A 14,246-nucleotide genomic window follows, 5' to 3' on the forward strand; every position below is an offset into this window, starting at 1 on the left:
CGGTACACAAAGCAGTCCGAAGACATGCTGTCTTGCCGTCAAGAGCTTTTAAAGCCAGCCTTATCTACAAATCGCTCTTTTAGTCAAATCCCCCCAAGGTGGGTCTCAGGGGAGCCTGTGGAATGGTAGACTGCATTGTTCTCATCACTTCACACTGCTGCCTCGCAGGTGCTGAATCAGCAAACAACTTTTGAGACATTTCCAGTTCTGTCTCTCTCCAGCCTTTACTCCCTCCCCCTCCTTTGGTGGGTTCCGCGTTTCCTGTGGAACGTTCCAAACGAGTCGGCAGAGACTGCCACCAATCAATCACCACTCTACGTCCCGAGACAGCACCCAAGAGACAAGGGTGGGGGGGTTGTACGTCTAGAACCAGACATATGTTCAGCACAGCTTTAGTTTCACTCTACTTCCCTGCCATTGTTTAAGAACAGGGTTTCAGACTGAGCGAGTGCTTCTAGTGAAAAGTGTGCCAAAGTCTTAACCACAATAACTGAAACTTTATGCAGCCTATATTTATTTTTTTTACTACACATAATTATTATACAGTGATACTGCCATGCAACTTGTGTTGCATGACACCTAAAACCTGAAACAGCCAATCAAATTGCTGATAATGTATCATGTGATCATAACAAATGACATCAATTCACATTTTACCGGTTCAATATGCAAGACAATTGAACATGAGGCCTTGACTGACTTTATGTAAGATTGGTAGTTTTACATTCAGTCAGTTTCCTGATTGATCTTCTTGAAGCTAATGTTTCTCAAACCAGCTGAGTTAAATAGCTAGCTAACAGTAATGCTAGCTGTTTGCATAACTGCTTGTTTGACTGTTTATTCTTCTTTAGCCTGCTGTTATTTTATTGATAGATAGATAAAAGACAGATATATATTTACAGAAAAGAACAGCACTGACAGCTGGAAAAAATACTGTTAAACAAAGACTATAAATGTGCACTAAGGCTATAAATATGTAAATAACACTATGTGTATGACTTTATATAGCAAAAATGTTACGATGTGCCAAAAAATATGAGCTCTTAATGTGGTTGAGTACTGGACTGGTCAAATGTGTTGCGTGCAACTTTTTGTTGTTTTCGAATGGCTTCATGTAACTGTCAAGTTGCATGGAAATTAGGTTGCATACAACTCACAACATGCAATTATCTAATTATCTAAGCTGCTAATCTTTCTGGGTCATGGTGGGGGGTGGGGGGGGTTACTGAAGCCTATCGTAGCAGTCATAGCGTTGAAGGCACGAAACACACTGGACAGTTTGCCAGTCCATCGCAGGGCAGCAATGCAACATCATTTCCGTAATGTATGCAACTCAACTTGCAATGCAATATAATTTCCATAATACATGCAACTCAACATGCAATGCAACATAATTTCCATAATGCATGCAAGTAATTTCTGTGCAACTTTGTTTTTAAAATGCTTTCAGCAAGTACTAAAACCGTGCTCATGCTTGTGCTCGCTACAAAAAATGGTATTGATGCATCACTGTGTGAAACAACTAGGAGCACAGGCAACACACCATTTGGTGCAAGTATGCCTCTTATGATATAGTCTGTACATAACTGTATAGTGACACCACATTTAGAAGTAAGTACCTGGATAGTTTATAATAGATAGTGACACAATCTGTTCTTCAGACTGGATTGGAAACTAGGCCAGGACACTGAGGTGTCTTCTTTGGGCGCTTTCACCCCTACCTTGTTTGAACCCTGCTGGTGGGAACGCATTTTTACGATGGTCTGCACACAATGAGGGAATTCAACATGAAAGCATGCTTTTCAGTGTACTGTGCATATAATCTGCTTGTTTTAACATTTGACTCTTTACAGATGTTCATATCGTTCTTGCAGCATGAGCTGCTGTTAATATGGGCAGATAAGCAGTCGGCATTTGATTTTGGCACATGGAATGCCGAAAAGCATTGTGGATAGGTGGCGCCAGACGTTGGTTAAATTCAAATGGATGCATAATTTAAAAAGTAGAGATAAAGTAAGGTTTTTTATTACTCAGTAATACATCTACACATTAAACGTCTCTATTTTAATGCAGTATATGGGTGGGAATATACAAGTGATTGGTTTTTTAAAGAAACATTTGTGTAGATGAGATATGTGAGTATGAAGAGCCCTGCTGAAGATCCACAGTTTTTTTTTTTCCCAGAACTGTAAATCCAAGCCAAGAACCAAATTAGTATGATCTTAAAAAGAATTGTCACATTAATACTTAGTTGCAAGTCTCTGGCCCAGACCCAGATGTTGGAAAGTGTTCCTAATTGTGCTCTGCCAAAACTGTACTGCAGCTATTTTCAGTTCCTGCATTTTTTTTGAGGGGAGGGGGTCTTCAGTCTTGTCTTCAGTTTGTCTAAGGTTTCTGGTAGGGTGATTGATGCAGCCAGTCGAAGACAATCCACTTTTCTGGCCCATCCATTGACATCCGAGGCATTTGGTTTACTCATTTACTACAACTCACACTTCTTTGGTCCTCATGTTGAGAGACAACAGCAAAAGGCTCCAGATGCAAAATGCCCCATCTAGAATTAACTCCAGGCCTTTTGTTAGCTCTCTTGCACATTAACTAGTGATGCACCAGAACACAGCTGGCCAAAAGTAACTGATAACCAATTATTCAATGACTGACTTTTTTTGTTTCAAAAAAGTATGTACCTGTAAATTAAAACTGAAACAGTTTGTACTTTAACCTTGATTCATTTCAAAACAGCAAAAATTGGTGTCACGCTTATGGACTGCACTGTATGTATGCAGAGCTCCTTAAACGAGGGCTTGCCAAGCGAACAGAGCATGAGGCATATTATTAGCGCTCTGAATGTGTGCGTGCATACTACAAACCCAAACCCTGAACCAAACTTGCAGCTGGTTCCAGTTTCGCAGGACAAATCTCACAAGTCAAATCATCAAAAGTTGAGAAACCGGAGACGCACAGCATGGAAATGTTAATCAAAACAGAAGGGGTTCTCAGCTAAACATGTTCAACCAGTCAGGACCTTCCTAGAAAAAGGTTCAGGGTTTTTTTTTTTGAGAGTGGGGTGAAAGGGCACTGTGGGATGATGAGTGAAAGTGAGGGAATGTGAGGGGGTACACTTGGACCATGATAGAGTTAGTATCTTGTGGAATCTAGCTGGAAGCCCCACTCTTAAAATGAAAGATGTCTTCAGAGAAGAACCACTTTCGGTTCTTTGAAGAACACTTCAGTAGGCAGTTCTTCAAAAGCTCAACTGAAACCACTCTATTTCTTTAGGATCTTTAGGGCAGTGGGCCTCAGGGATCCCCCAAGATGGTCCACATTTTTATTCTATCCCTACATGTTGTAGTTTAGAGCAAAAATCTGAACCGTCTGGGGTTCCCTGAGAAACAGTTCGAGCACCACTTCTTAAGGGATCTGTAGTCTCTTAAGACGTGATCTTGTAACAAGAACATTTGGGGACAACCATGAGAAATGTGGGTGGGAATACAGACTTACGATGGGAACCGAAGGTTTGTCAATATAGTCCCACAGAGAACAAGCCCATTGATGGAAAGCAAGTTGTTAGCATGACTGGAAAGTCCTTCTATCAAGCACGTAGATCCGTAGAGAACATATTACATGTGGTAAACATAAACATTACCTGTTACCAATGAAAAACAGCTCCATTAAACCAGACTATGCTGAGCTTTAGAAGACAAAACTGAGGTAGTGATAAAAGTTGACTGCTGGTTACCAGTGGCTGGATGTGGCCATCCCAACATGTGTAGCAGAGGATAAACAAACCAAGCCACACACCAAAAATCCTGTATAAAACCACATTTCACGTTTTATCTAAACACCAAATGATTCCAAACCCCTTCTGCACCTGCAGACACTCACCTTTAAGAGCATACTTAACTTAACTTAACTCTCAGCCAGTCTGTCTACATGATGACTAAATATTTACCATCTGCCCATAATGACCCCTTTAGTTCATAGCAAAGAAACACTGACCTTGATGAACCTACTGAATTCCATAAATAACATTCCCTCTCTCTCCCGTCGCCTCACTTCCTGTGCGTGCCTCTCTCGCTCACTGTTTTGTGCACATTATTCCATTTTTTTCCTAAATGTGACACAGATACTTTTCTGAGAGCGGTGTACAAATCAGATTAGAGCTACTTTTGTATGGCAAATATGTATTGTATATGCTAATTTGTGAATTTTTGTACCTCCTAGATGGCAGGCATATATCAGAAATGGCCATATGACTGTAAAGGCTTGAATTACTCATTGGCATTTCTGTACCCAAGTACCCAAAATACGTGTTCTCAAAAACAAGCTTAAAAACAGTCATAAATTCATGTGATTTGATACAGTGATTTAAAGTAATGCTGCATAATATGGGTATAAAATGTGATGCTCGATAAAGCTGTTTAACGTCAAGATGACAGTATTAGAAGCAAAATTTATGATTAGAAGTAGTTAGGATCGTTAGTTAGGTCGTTCAGACTCCGGTCCTGGAGGGCCGGTGTCCAGCACAGTTTGGTAATTTACCTGCTCAAACACGCCTTATCTGTTAATTGCCAGGTTAAGTGGGTGTGTTTGAGCAGGGAAACCTCCGAACTGTGCTGGACACTGGCCCTCTAGGACTGGAGTTGTGCACCCCTGTTTTAGCTGAACAATTCTCACTCTCCTTTGGGGAATGCAAAGTTCAAGCCCAGGTCAGGGAGGCTATTGTTGGGCTTCTAACACTATAATCCAATGTGATTACAGCCATCTAGCACTATGCATGTGAGATAACATGGTATATTCTGTCACTGCAGCACTTAGTGATGTGTTTATGGTTACAAGATATTCAGTAGAGGCAATGATGTATACTGGTATACTGGCAATAGTGCATATACCAGTAAAGCATGTAGCCTACCAAGCAGTATTCATAAGGATCCCTATACTTACATATGTGAGATGATTAATTGTGTCTTCATATCACAGATTTTACACTAAGAAATTTCCATATAAGGCGATAATGTTGTCTTATGTGAAGAAGCGGTGCAGAGGCGAGGGAACGTGAATGCCTGGCATGAACTTATAATGCATTCAAAAAAAACAGCTACTATTTATTCATTTTTTAATATTTTCCAAATATTAACAACAACTGTTGTATCTAAAGGCATTTCAGAAAGTTTCTATTGTAGTTTAGGCTTTTTTTTTCTGGCTTAAAAAAGATGAAGCTTCCAAATATTACATAAAGAAGTGAATACCAACCTAGCAAACACTTGAGTGTTCAGATTATTGGGGCCAGCCCTGCATGTTTCTTTGTTTTTATTTCTTGGTGCATATGAGCACATGATGTTATTCATTTGGAAAATGTGTGCATGCGGATCGTTTCAGACTAGAGGCCTGTTCACAATAATGACAGATAGGGCTCATTCACAAATATCAATGTGAACCATCAAGAGTAGTCTGAGCAAAACTTTGGAACGCTGCAATAGGGAATGTAATGTGAACTCTTGCCAGTGAAGATTTATCAGTATTTCAGCTTGAGCTTCAACATATTTTACATATATGTGGATTCTTAAATTCCTCTCCTAATGACTTTATTCAGTGTAAATTAGTAGCACATGTTCTTACCTGCTTGTGTGTACGTTCGTGTGGTAACAGTGGGAAGAAATATTATTTCACACCTGGGTATCATCTAAACTTTTCACAGTTCATAGCCATGCTTTATGAACCCCAGCAGTGTCTTGGACAGAGTTACAGAAGACTGGAGACCTTTTTTCAAAACAAAACTAGAATCAGCTCTTCGCCTACTACAACTAAAGACTCCATTCATGGATTCTGGAATGCACTTGGTGACTCCAGAATTCAAGGTCAGTTGGCTGAATCCAAAACAGCTCCCTATAGTGTACCATGTGGAACATAAGCTAAAGGTTTGTAGTGTGCTATAGATAAATTGGGAGCCGTTTGAGATTCAGCCTGAGCTTTCGTCAGCCAGGCTGTGGATTACCGGCTTTAAAGGACATAAAGCTTTTACTCCAGAGCTTTTGATCCTCCTCCAGAGAGCTCCAAGGGGATCCGGATGGATGAACTGCGGGGTTTCGTGTGCCAAAATCAACACCTTGACCAAAACACATCCACCAAACTTATAGTCATCCAGAGAGAGTGTAAAAGAGAGAGAGAGAAAAAAAAGAGAGTGAGGTCAGACAAGAGCTAGGTGGACTAAGCTGCATGATACAGACAAAATTCCATAATGTCATTATAACACTACATATTATGTTTACATTAAAAACACATTAGTCAACAATATGTTAGACCAAAATTATTGCATACGTTGGATCGTAAGATTGTCTTGACTCATCTAGACGTCCACTAAAATACTCATCTGGAGTATCTAAGGTTGGTCAATGAACCATCTAATCTAAGCACATTTGTTAAACGCTTAAATTCCCAGGCTTATTACATACTAAGACTTATTATTCAGTAACTACAGGGACTTCAGTGCAAGTGTGTAATAAAACTTTGGGCCCACCAGTGGGCCCTGGCTATGTAAGGGGTTAAAGCTGGTCAGATTTGACTGCCTTTAATGACTTACAAATTCTGATTTCTGAAATTGTTGTACATTGTTGAAACGAGAAATTTGAGTGCAAATGATGAATCAGCTTTGGCGCGTGAAATCAAGCGCCGTTCTACCAGCATCTCATTTACAAATCATTTACATGAGGCGTGGCTAATACATGCAGATGTTTCAACAGAGTGACAATAAAACAACAGCATTCAGCGGCTTATAAGTAAACGGCTGTGCTCGTAGGTGGAGTTTGAGGTCGAGCAAACTTTATAATGTTAAAATTACGATGTCTGGAAAGATTGTGTAGTGTGACTATTGTCCTAAAATAACATATTTAAACACTGTATTATTGCAGTGAATGAGATGCTTCTGCACTAGCCGGTTTTTGTATTGTGTATTTTATAGGTGGTGTCAGCAGTATAAAACAAAAGCACAGTGTAAAGTGGAACATGGAATAGATGCAATAGTTGCAGCATTTAGATTTATTATTGGTATTATAGATGATATTGATAGGTAACAACAAATCAAGCATTTTCTTCAGCTTGTTAAAGTTTTATACTTAAAGTTACGCAGACTTTTAACGGAAGTGGCTTAGATCATACAGATATGCCAAAAATGATACTGACCATACTCAACTTTGATGAATATGGGTTGTTAAATCTGACATCTTCATTGCCGATTTTAATTTTTTTGGGGGGGGGGTTAGTATGACCAGGCCAGGCTTTAGGGGTCATTTAGTGGGGAAATACCCCACAAGCCAATCATCATGCCCCAATCGTTTTTTGCATGCTTCTATGCAGCAAGTGGCAAAAAACAAAGTCAAACTAAACAACTTGCTTTTCGCACATGCCCGATATAAAAGTCTACACTCTGCTGAGAGGTGATGTATGCTGTAGGAAGACAAAACAGTAAATTTCCTAAATGGGAAGGCATTTGGTGACTTGCCAGTGTGGCTTTAGAGTTAAATAATATTGACACATACTGCACATATATTTTGGATATAAGGAAATATATGCATACATTTATTCTTCCATACACTGTTTGCCCTACATGTAGCAGTAACACTTAAATGAGTCAGTTACACTTAAATAAGCTAACTGGACAGGTCAGTTCTGGAGCATGGTTCATTCAGACTAATATCAGATACAGGCCACATTAAGAAGATAATCTAAACCAACAAACAACAGAATCAGATTTAAACAGTAATTCAGATTTCGGCCATTTAGTGATTTTTGTATTGTAAAGGCCATTTTTGTGATAATGACTGCTAAACAATATATCGTGCAGCCCTGATGGGCTGTGATTTCCTTTGTGTTATCGACCAGCATTATATTATTCTATAAATGTCCTCAACTAAAGCTGGCCTTAGATTTCTCCAAGGACACAAAGAAACATAATACTGATTTAATTGTGGCAGTAACAATTCAGGCATTAGTGCACAAATCCCCTTACAGGAACAGTATCCCCCAACTCACGTTCATTTCCTGCCCTCTACGATAGCTCACACCATTACGTTTGCGCTTCTCAGATATTAGCGAACGACTTGAATGGAAAAGCCATACATTTCCTTCCTTTCAGTCACTTTCTAATAATTGAGCTCAAGCCATTAAGCCAGCGATTCCCTGTCATCAAGGAGAGTCCAAACATGGATCTGGGAGTTAAAATACAAGGCCGATTTTTTTCCCTCTGGCTGCTTGTGGCTGCCTGCCAAAACTCACAGAAGGAATAAAAAGAGTCCAACGTTAATCGAGAGGCAAAACAAAAAAGAGCTTCTCCTTTCCCTGCCTTGTGCCAGTGTAACCATAGTTTTAGTATTAATATTTCTCCAGCCACTTTCAGAACTTTGATAACAGACTTTCCTCATTTCCCCACCACTGGGAAAGATTGGATGTGTACTTTCAAAGTTTCAGAAGAACAGCAAAGGTCTGTCAATCATGATTTATGAACCGCTGGCTCTCCCAGGAACAAGAAAGAGCGATGAAGAACTGTGTGTGTGTGTTTTTCAGGGAAAGAGACCCTAAAATCCAATTGTCTTTGACACATAATGACATAACTCGTTAATATAATTGATATTTAGCCTGCGGTTTCTTTTTCATTAGTGAAGTAATGGCTTCTAGAAGCCTTATGCTAGGCTTTGAAAGCAGGTGCACACTCAGATATAGTCTGAGTATAATATCCATTCATACAGTACTGTGGAAAGGTCAGTGGCCACCCTTCATTTATTTATTTGAGAATGTAGTGTAAAAGAATCCACCTGCATAAGGAAGGTGAAAATCAAAGAAAGGTAAGTGAAAAACAGAAGTTTCTAAAACTGGACTTAAAAAAATTAGATATAGAGAAAAGTGGACTCCTAGCAACCTGAACGACCACTAAAACCATCACCACCACATAAACAGCACTTAAAGCTTTCAGCTTTGAGAGAAAAGAGACAATCAAGCTCCACTCTTCCTTCAGATCTGAAAAAGTCTACAGGTGTTTCTGTCCATCCTTCCACTGTGAGAAGACACCTCAGCGCTATGGAACTGAAAGGACGTGTAGCTGTCAAGAAGCTCTGAGAAAAGAAAAGAAGCTGATGGTTCTCAAAACAATGGACTGACCACCCCAGAGTCCAGACCTCAACATCACTGAATGTGTTTGGGATTATTTGGTTCATGGCAAGCAGAAAATGTAACCAACTCCTAAGACTGAGCTTTGGAGGTGTGGAAAAAATATCCCTGCAAATTTCTTTGAAAAACTGAAAGGAAGTCTCCTAAAAAAGATGAAAGCTATAATAAAGGCAAAGTGTGGACACACTCAATAATGAAAAGCTTGTTTTATATTGAGTTGTAGAGGCTTTTGTATAACTTTTAGCCTTTTAAAATACAGTGTAATGAGGTGGAAATGGGGTAAAAGCATTCATAGAGGACCGTGGTCTCCAACCCTGGTCCTGGAGAGCATCCTTCCTGCAGAGCCTGGTTCCAACCACAATATGCCACACTTGCTCCAGCGAATCAACCTCTTCCCAGGTCCTTGCTTGGCTGGATCAGATGTATTAGAGCTAAGTAAGGAGATGGAGCAGCTTATTGGATACAGGTTGGAACTAAACTCTACAGGAAGGTAGCTCTCCAGGACCCGGTTTAGAGACCACAGATATAGGAGAGTAGTGGTTGTCAATGGGAAAACTTATCAGTTGACCCTCGGATTGTATACATTTCTCAAGAAGGATAACTTGCATCACATCTTGTGTACTTTGTCCAAAAAAGTGCTTTAAGATTAGTAAAATTAAGCACTTTGATAGAAAAGACCATGGATTTGCCACTGAACAGAGATGGGCATTCTTTAGTGACACCAAAGAAGCCAATGAGGAAATTATTGGGTTCTATAATGTGGTGGGTTCTATATTGTGGTGACTTGTGTGGTTTACCAGCTCATTTGCATATCCTGTGAGCAATTGCAGAAGCCTTTGTTGTGGTGTAACACTGTCCATCTTTCATTAACCCCTTAAATAGCCAGGGCCCACCGGCAGGCCCAAAGTCTTATTACACACTTCTATAACCTAAGAATAGCTCAGCCAGTTTGCACTGAAGTCCCTGTAGTTAATGAATAATAAGCCTTAGTATGTAATAAGCCTGGGATTTTAAGTTAATTAGCCATGTTTGGCACTTACATTATGCACTGTGATGTTGAATGTGTGATGTTTGAGCTGCACCTGGTTTGGTTGGTAGTCATTCATGTTACCATTCATGTTATGTGAACATATTACCGCCTCCCCAATGTTTAAACCCGACTAACAGTTCTCTGGTCAACTATGTATTAATAAAATCGACTATTTGCAATAATAAATGCAAAATATCATAAAAGCTACAGTTCCTTTGGAAAAGTGTCTCCTTCTCATTGTAAGATCTTACTGAGTGCAGATAAATTTAAGTTGGTCCATAGAACTGGTGGGTAGTTGTTTAGAATGAATGTGTTCTTTATTGTTTTTCTTCTCGGTTGGATGAAAGGATGGATGAAAACTACAGCATTATTCCTCATGGAGTGAACTTCCAGGACCCCATCTTCCCCGACACACCCGAGAACCACCGCATGTTCGCCAGCCTCTTCCAGTTCTCCAACTGCACAGCCGGAACCCAGGTCCACATGTACACTCCTGAGTGGGAGGCCCAAGAGGACAGCCGGGTAAGCACTTGCTGCCTGACCTACAATTACTGACCTTGAAGTTCAGCACAAAGGCTGTAATAAAATCTCGTCGAGTTTACTTTCAACACTCTATCTCTGTAATCTACTTTGAGCAAGATTTTAGATGGTTGAAGTCATGATGCCTTTGGGAGCATTATATCATTGTAAGCACCTATTGAATGCAGTATGCTATTTATCATCAAAGCTAAGACCATATGAAAAATGCAGGCTATCCAGGTGGTGGGATTTTGGGGCATTCATATATTGTAATATACAGTCATATGCAAAAGTTTGAACACCCCCAAGAGGGATGGAACTTGAGCTGAGCCAGTAGCGCTATTGTTGGGCCTAGGCCTTGCCTATCGCTTCACAGAAGTGGATCTTGAAGAGGGCCCATATTAAAGACAGTTATGACTCACCCCAACCAGGGGGGTACAGTCCGAGGGCAAAGGGGCAGGGGATCAAGTTGGACAAATTAAAATTTTTATATGAAAATTGGCTTTTCTTTACTGTTATACGTTCTCATACCGAAGAACCCTAAGATGTCTGAGCTCTATACTCCACCAGAGGGCAGTGTAGAGCTTGCGTCTTACGTTTGGTCAGTTTCTTATCTGTTTAGTCCAAAGAAACATAGACAAACTACTGTAGCAGTCTAAAGGCTACTGCACACCAGATGAGAAGTTTGTGCCGCCAGAGGATCTCTGGCACTGGATAGCAGATGGTACAAAGCACAGCTATACCACATAGGAAGCATTGCAGAAAAGCACCAATAAGCAAGAAGCTCAAGTTGATTTTACACTTGTGTGTTTTTAATAGAGTGAAACTTTTAACATAGTGTATTTATCACGTTGATATCAGCTAAATCTTCACAATTTTGCTCTTCTTTAGTTAAAAGGTATCAGTTGACATACGTGACTAGGCTACAAGATCTGTGTATCTTAAGGACTTCTAAGATATTTGTAATTGCAGTTTGTAACAATATAACCACAATACAAGTAGAGGAATAAGAGGTTGAGCCCTGTGGCTGACAAACACTTAACCAAAACAAGAAAATGAAGACAGAGTGCTACAGAAGTCTTCTCTGTGTTCTTCTAATGTGCATGCCTGTGGCTTTCTCTACCTCTGAAGAGAATACGGAATGTAGTCAGCAAGAAGACAGGACGCATATGGTGGTTGTATGTTGCTTCCTTTTAGACTCTAAACAGCTTCGTGTTGCACAGAGTTCATTGAGTCTGTTCTGCGAGTCCCAGAGCAGTTTTCCATACAGCTTTGTTAAAAAAAGGAGTTGTGGACTTTCTTACATACAGTTTATGTCTGGGTCAAGCTCTTCGGAGCCTTGGGAGTAATGATTAGGGTCTCTGACAGGCCGTCTTTGTTTCTTTAGTTTCAGGGGTCTTTTCTCATAAATTACTGCTGTATATTCAAGCCTATAGTACATGTCCATACACTGTTTTTCTAATGCGATTCTTGTTTTGGCAGACAAGGTTTCTGCATAATTTTGCAATGCTTCGTCTCAGGCCGCTCGCGTCACATTGCTATGTCAACACTAGCCTACATGCTGCAAAATACTGCTCAATCATTTTTTTTTTTTTTCCCTGTACTAAAAATTAATAAATCATGGCACACACCCTGCATTCCTTTCAATGACCTTGAAATTTATGTCTGGGGAGCTGGTTTCAATCAGGTCGTGAACGCCCATGAAAGCTTTCTGTCACGGCGCGCCAATGAGAGCGGTTTAGGTTACGTTAATGAGACGGTTTCGGTTCGTATCAGCAATCATAAGGAAGGCCAAGGAACAGCCCACGTCATTGGCTTTTATAATTGCATTCACATTATTGTTAAGGTCAGAGCAAAGGCAAGCTGAGAATGTGGAAAACTGGCCACTTGTCTCTCTCTCTCTCTCTCTCTCTCTCTCTGTCTGTCTGTCTCTCTCTCTCTCTCTCTCTCTCTCTCTCTCTCTCTCTCTCTCTCTCTCTCATTGTACTGGCAGCCCAGGCTACCTTTATTGAAAAGCGATGATGACAGGTCGGATATTGTGTGTTACCATGGCTACATTTCCCAGGCCGTTCTGAACACACAATTGACCTATTCATGCTCCGCCCACAAATATGTACTTTGGTAATAACTGTGGAGCTGAATAAGTTTTACAGAATACTGACAAAAAATCCCATTCAACCAATGAGAAGTTGTGGTACATAAACCAGTTTTGTCAAATGCTTCTTTAAATATTTTGTGTGCGTGTGAAAACCAAGATATCTTTGAATTGATTGAATCAGATGTTAATTCTTAATTGTCCAGAACTAATATTTAAAGAACATTGAAAGCAGAACACACTGAATAACAGAACACCACACACACACATTATCTGTGCCACTTATCCTCCTAGATCGCAGGGGATCCTATTCTAGCAGTCATTGGGTAGAAGGCAGGAGATGCCCTGGACAGGTCACAGAACAGCAATGCTTCCTCAATCATTTTTCAACCCTTCAAACATTCGATTACTACGGTAAAAACACTGTCACAGCCACCCTGCTTTATCTACAGCACAGATCAAATTTAATCTTTGACCTAAAACAAACAACAAAACTTTTCCTTATTTTCACACAAAAATGTTTCAGCCATACTGGATAGCAGGGTAACAAGAAAATGCTTTAAAAATAATACAGTAGTGCAAATTTAGTCACACTCAAGTTGTCAGTGGCTCAAGTCGTGAGATCTTTCTCCTCGGGTGCTCTGAACATAAAAGCAAATAAACAAGCTGTTTTTTTACCAGTTTTTAACTAAGGAAGCAGAACAGTAAGAATATTTTTCTTTCTCTCTGTTATTTCAAAAGCAGCATTTCTCAGCTCGATAAATGACCGTTAAATAGTTTTTAACTAGTTAGAATAGCTAACATGAACAGCCATGAGCGAGGACTATTCAATTATAAGACCATATATTCTATGACTTAAACATCCAACTTTTTTAATTTGTTACAAAATTACAATTTTGCAACATAATTACAATTACAAAATTTTAAAGAGGCAGCAGCAAGCTGTGAGGAAGACTTGAGGCGCAGGGCATTTGAGAGAGTGTGTGTAGGCGTGTCCGTCATATGATCTGCTATAAGTCAGACATTTATTCAATGTCATTACTGTCAAAGTTTAAATCCCATTGAACCTAATGAGAAGTTGTGGTAAGCAAACTTTACAGTACATTGACGTTGAAAAAAAACGGGATTGATTTCATTTCATGTAGTCTTTCCACACTAATAAAGTACTTTTAAAGGGCTTTGTGTTTAACAGAAAAACAAAAACTCTTCTGTAGACTCTCTTTCTGCATTTTTCTGCTACTGTTGTTTATTACTAAACTGCCACAGTGTCAGCTAGTGTATATATTAGTTGATTAGTCATTCAGTCTGTGCGACTCCGTTAGGCCAAAACATAGTTTAGCTTGGTAGAGCATATAAAATATTCAGTTGAATATAATTTTCTCCAAGTGTTCTATAAAGCTCGTCCAACTTTACAACAGTTGGTACAGTAGAATGCATTTGTGG

The 14,246-nt window shown here is 39.8% G+C and overlaps 1 protein-coding gene across 1 annotated transcript in view; it reads left to right on the top strand.

Moving 5' to 3' along the window:
* ccdc3b (coiled-coil domain containing 3b) overlaps positions 1-14,246 on the top strand; it is a 34,509-nt gene that overhangs the window by 12,574 nt on the left and 7,689 nt on the right. Inside the window, exon 2 of the mRNA XM_036560181.1 lies at positions 10,537-10,711. Coding sequence (XP_036416074.1) covers positions 10,537-10,711 — 175 coding nt within the window. The remainder of the gene's footprint in view (positions 1-10,536; positions 10,712-14,246) is intronic.

The sequence above is a fragment of the Colossoma macropomum genome, unplaced genomic scaffold, assembly GCF_904425465.1.
Source record: "Colossoma macropomum unplaced genomic scaffold, Colossoma_macropomum, whole genome shotgun sequence".
In the NCBI taxonomy this organism is placed as follows: Eukaryota; Metazoa; Chordata; class Actinopteri; order Characiformes; family Serrasalmidae; genus Colossoma; species Colossoma macropomum.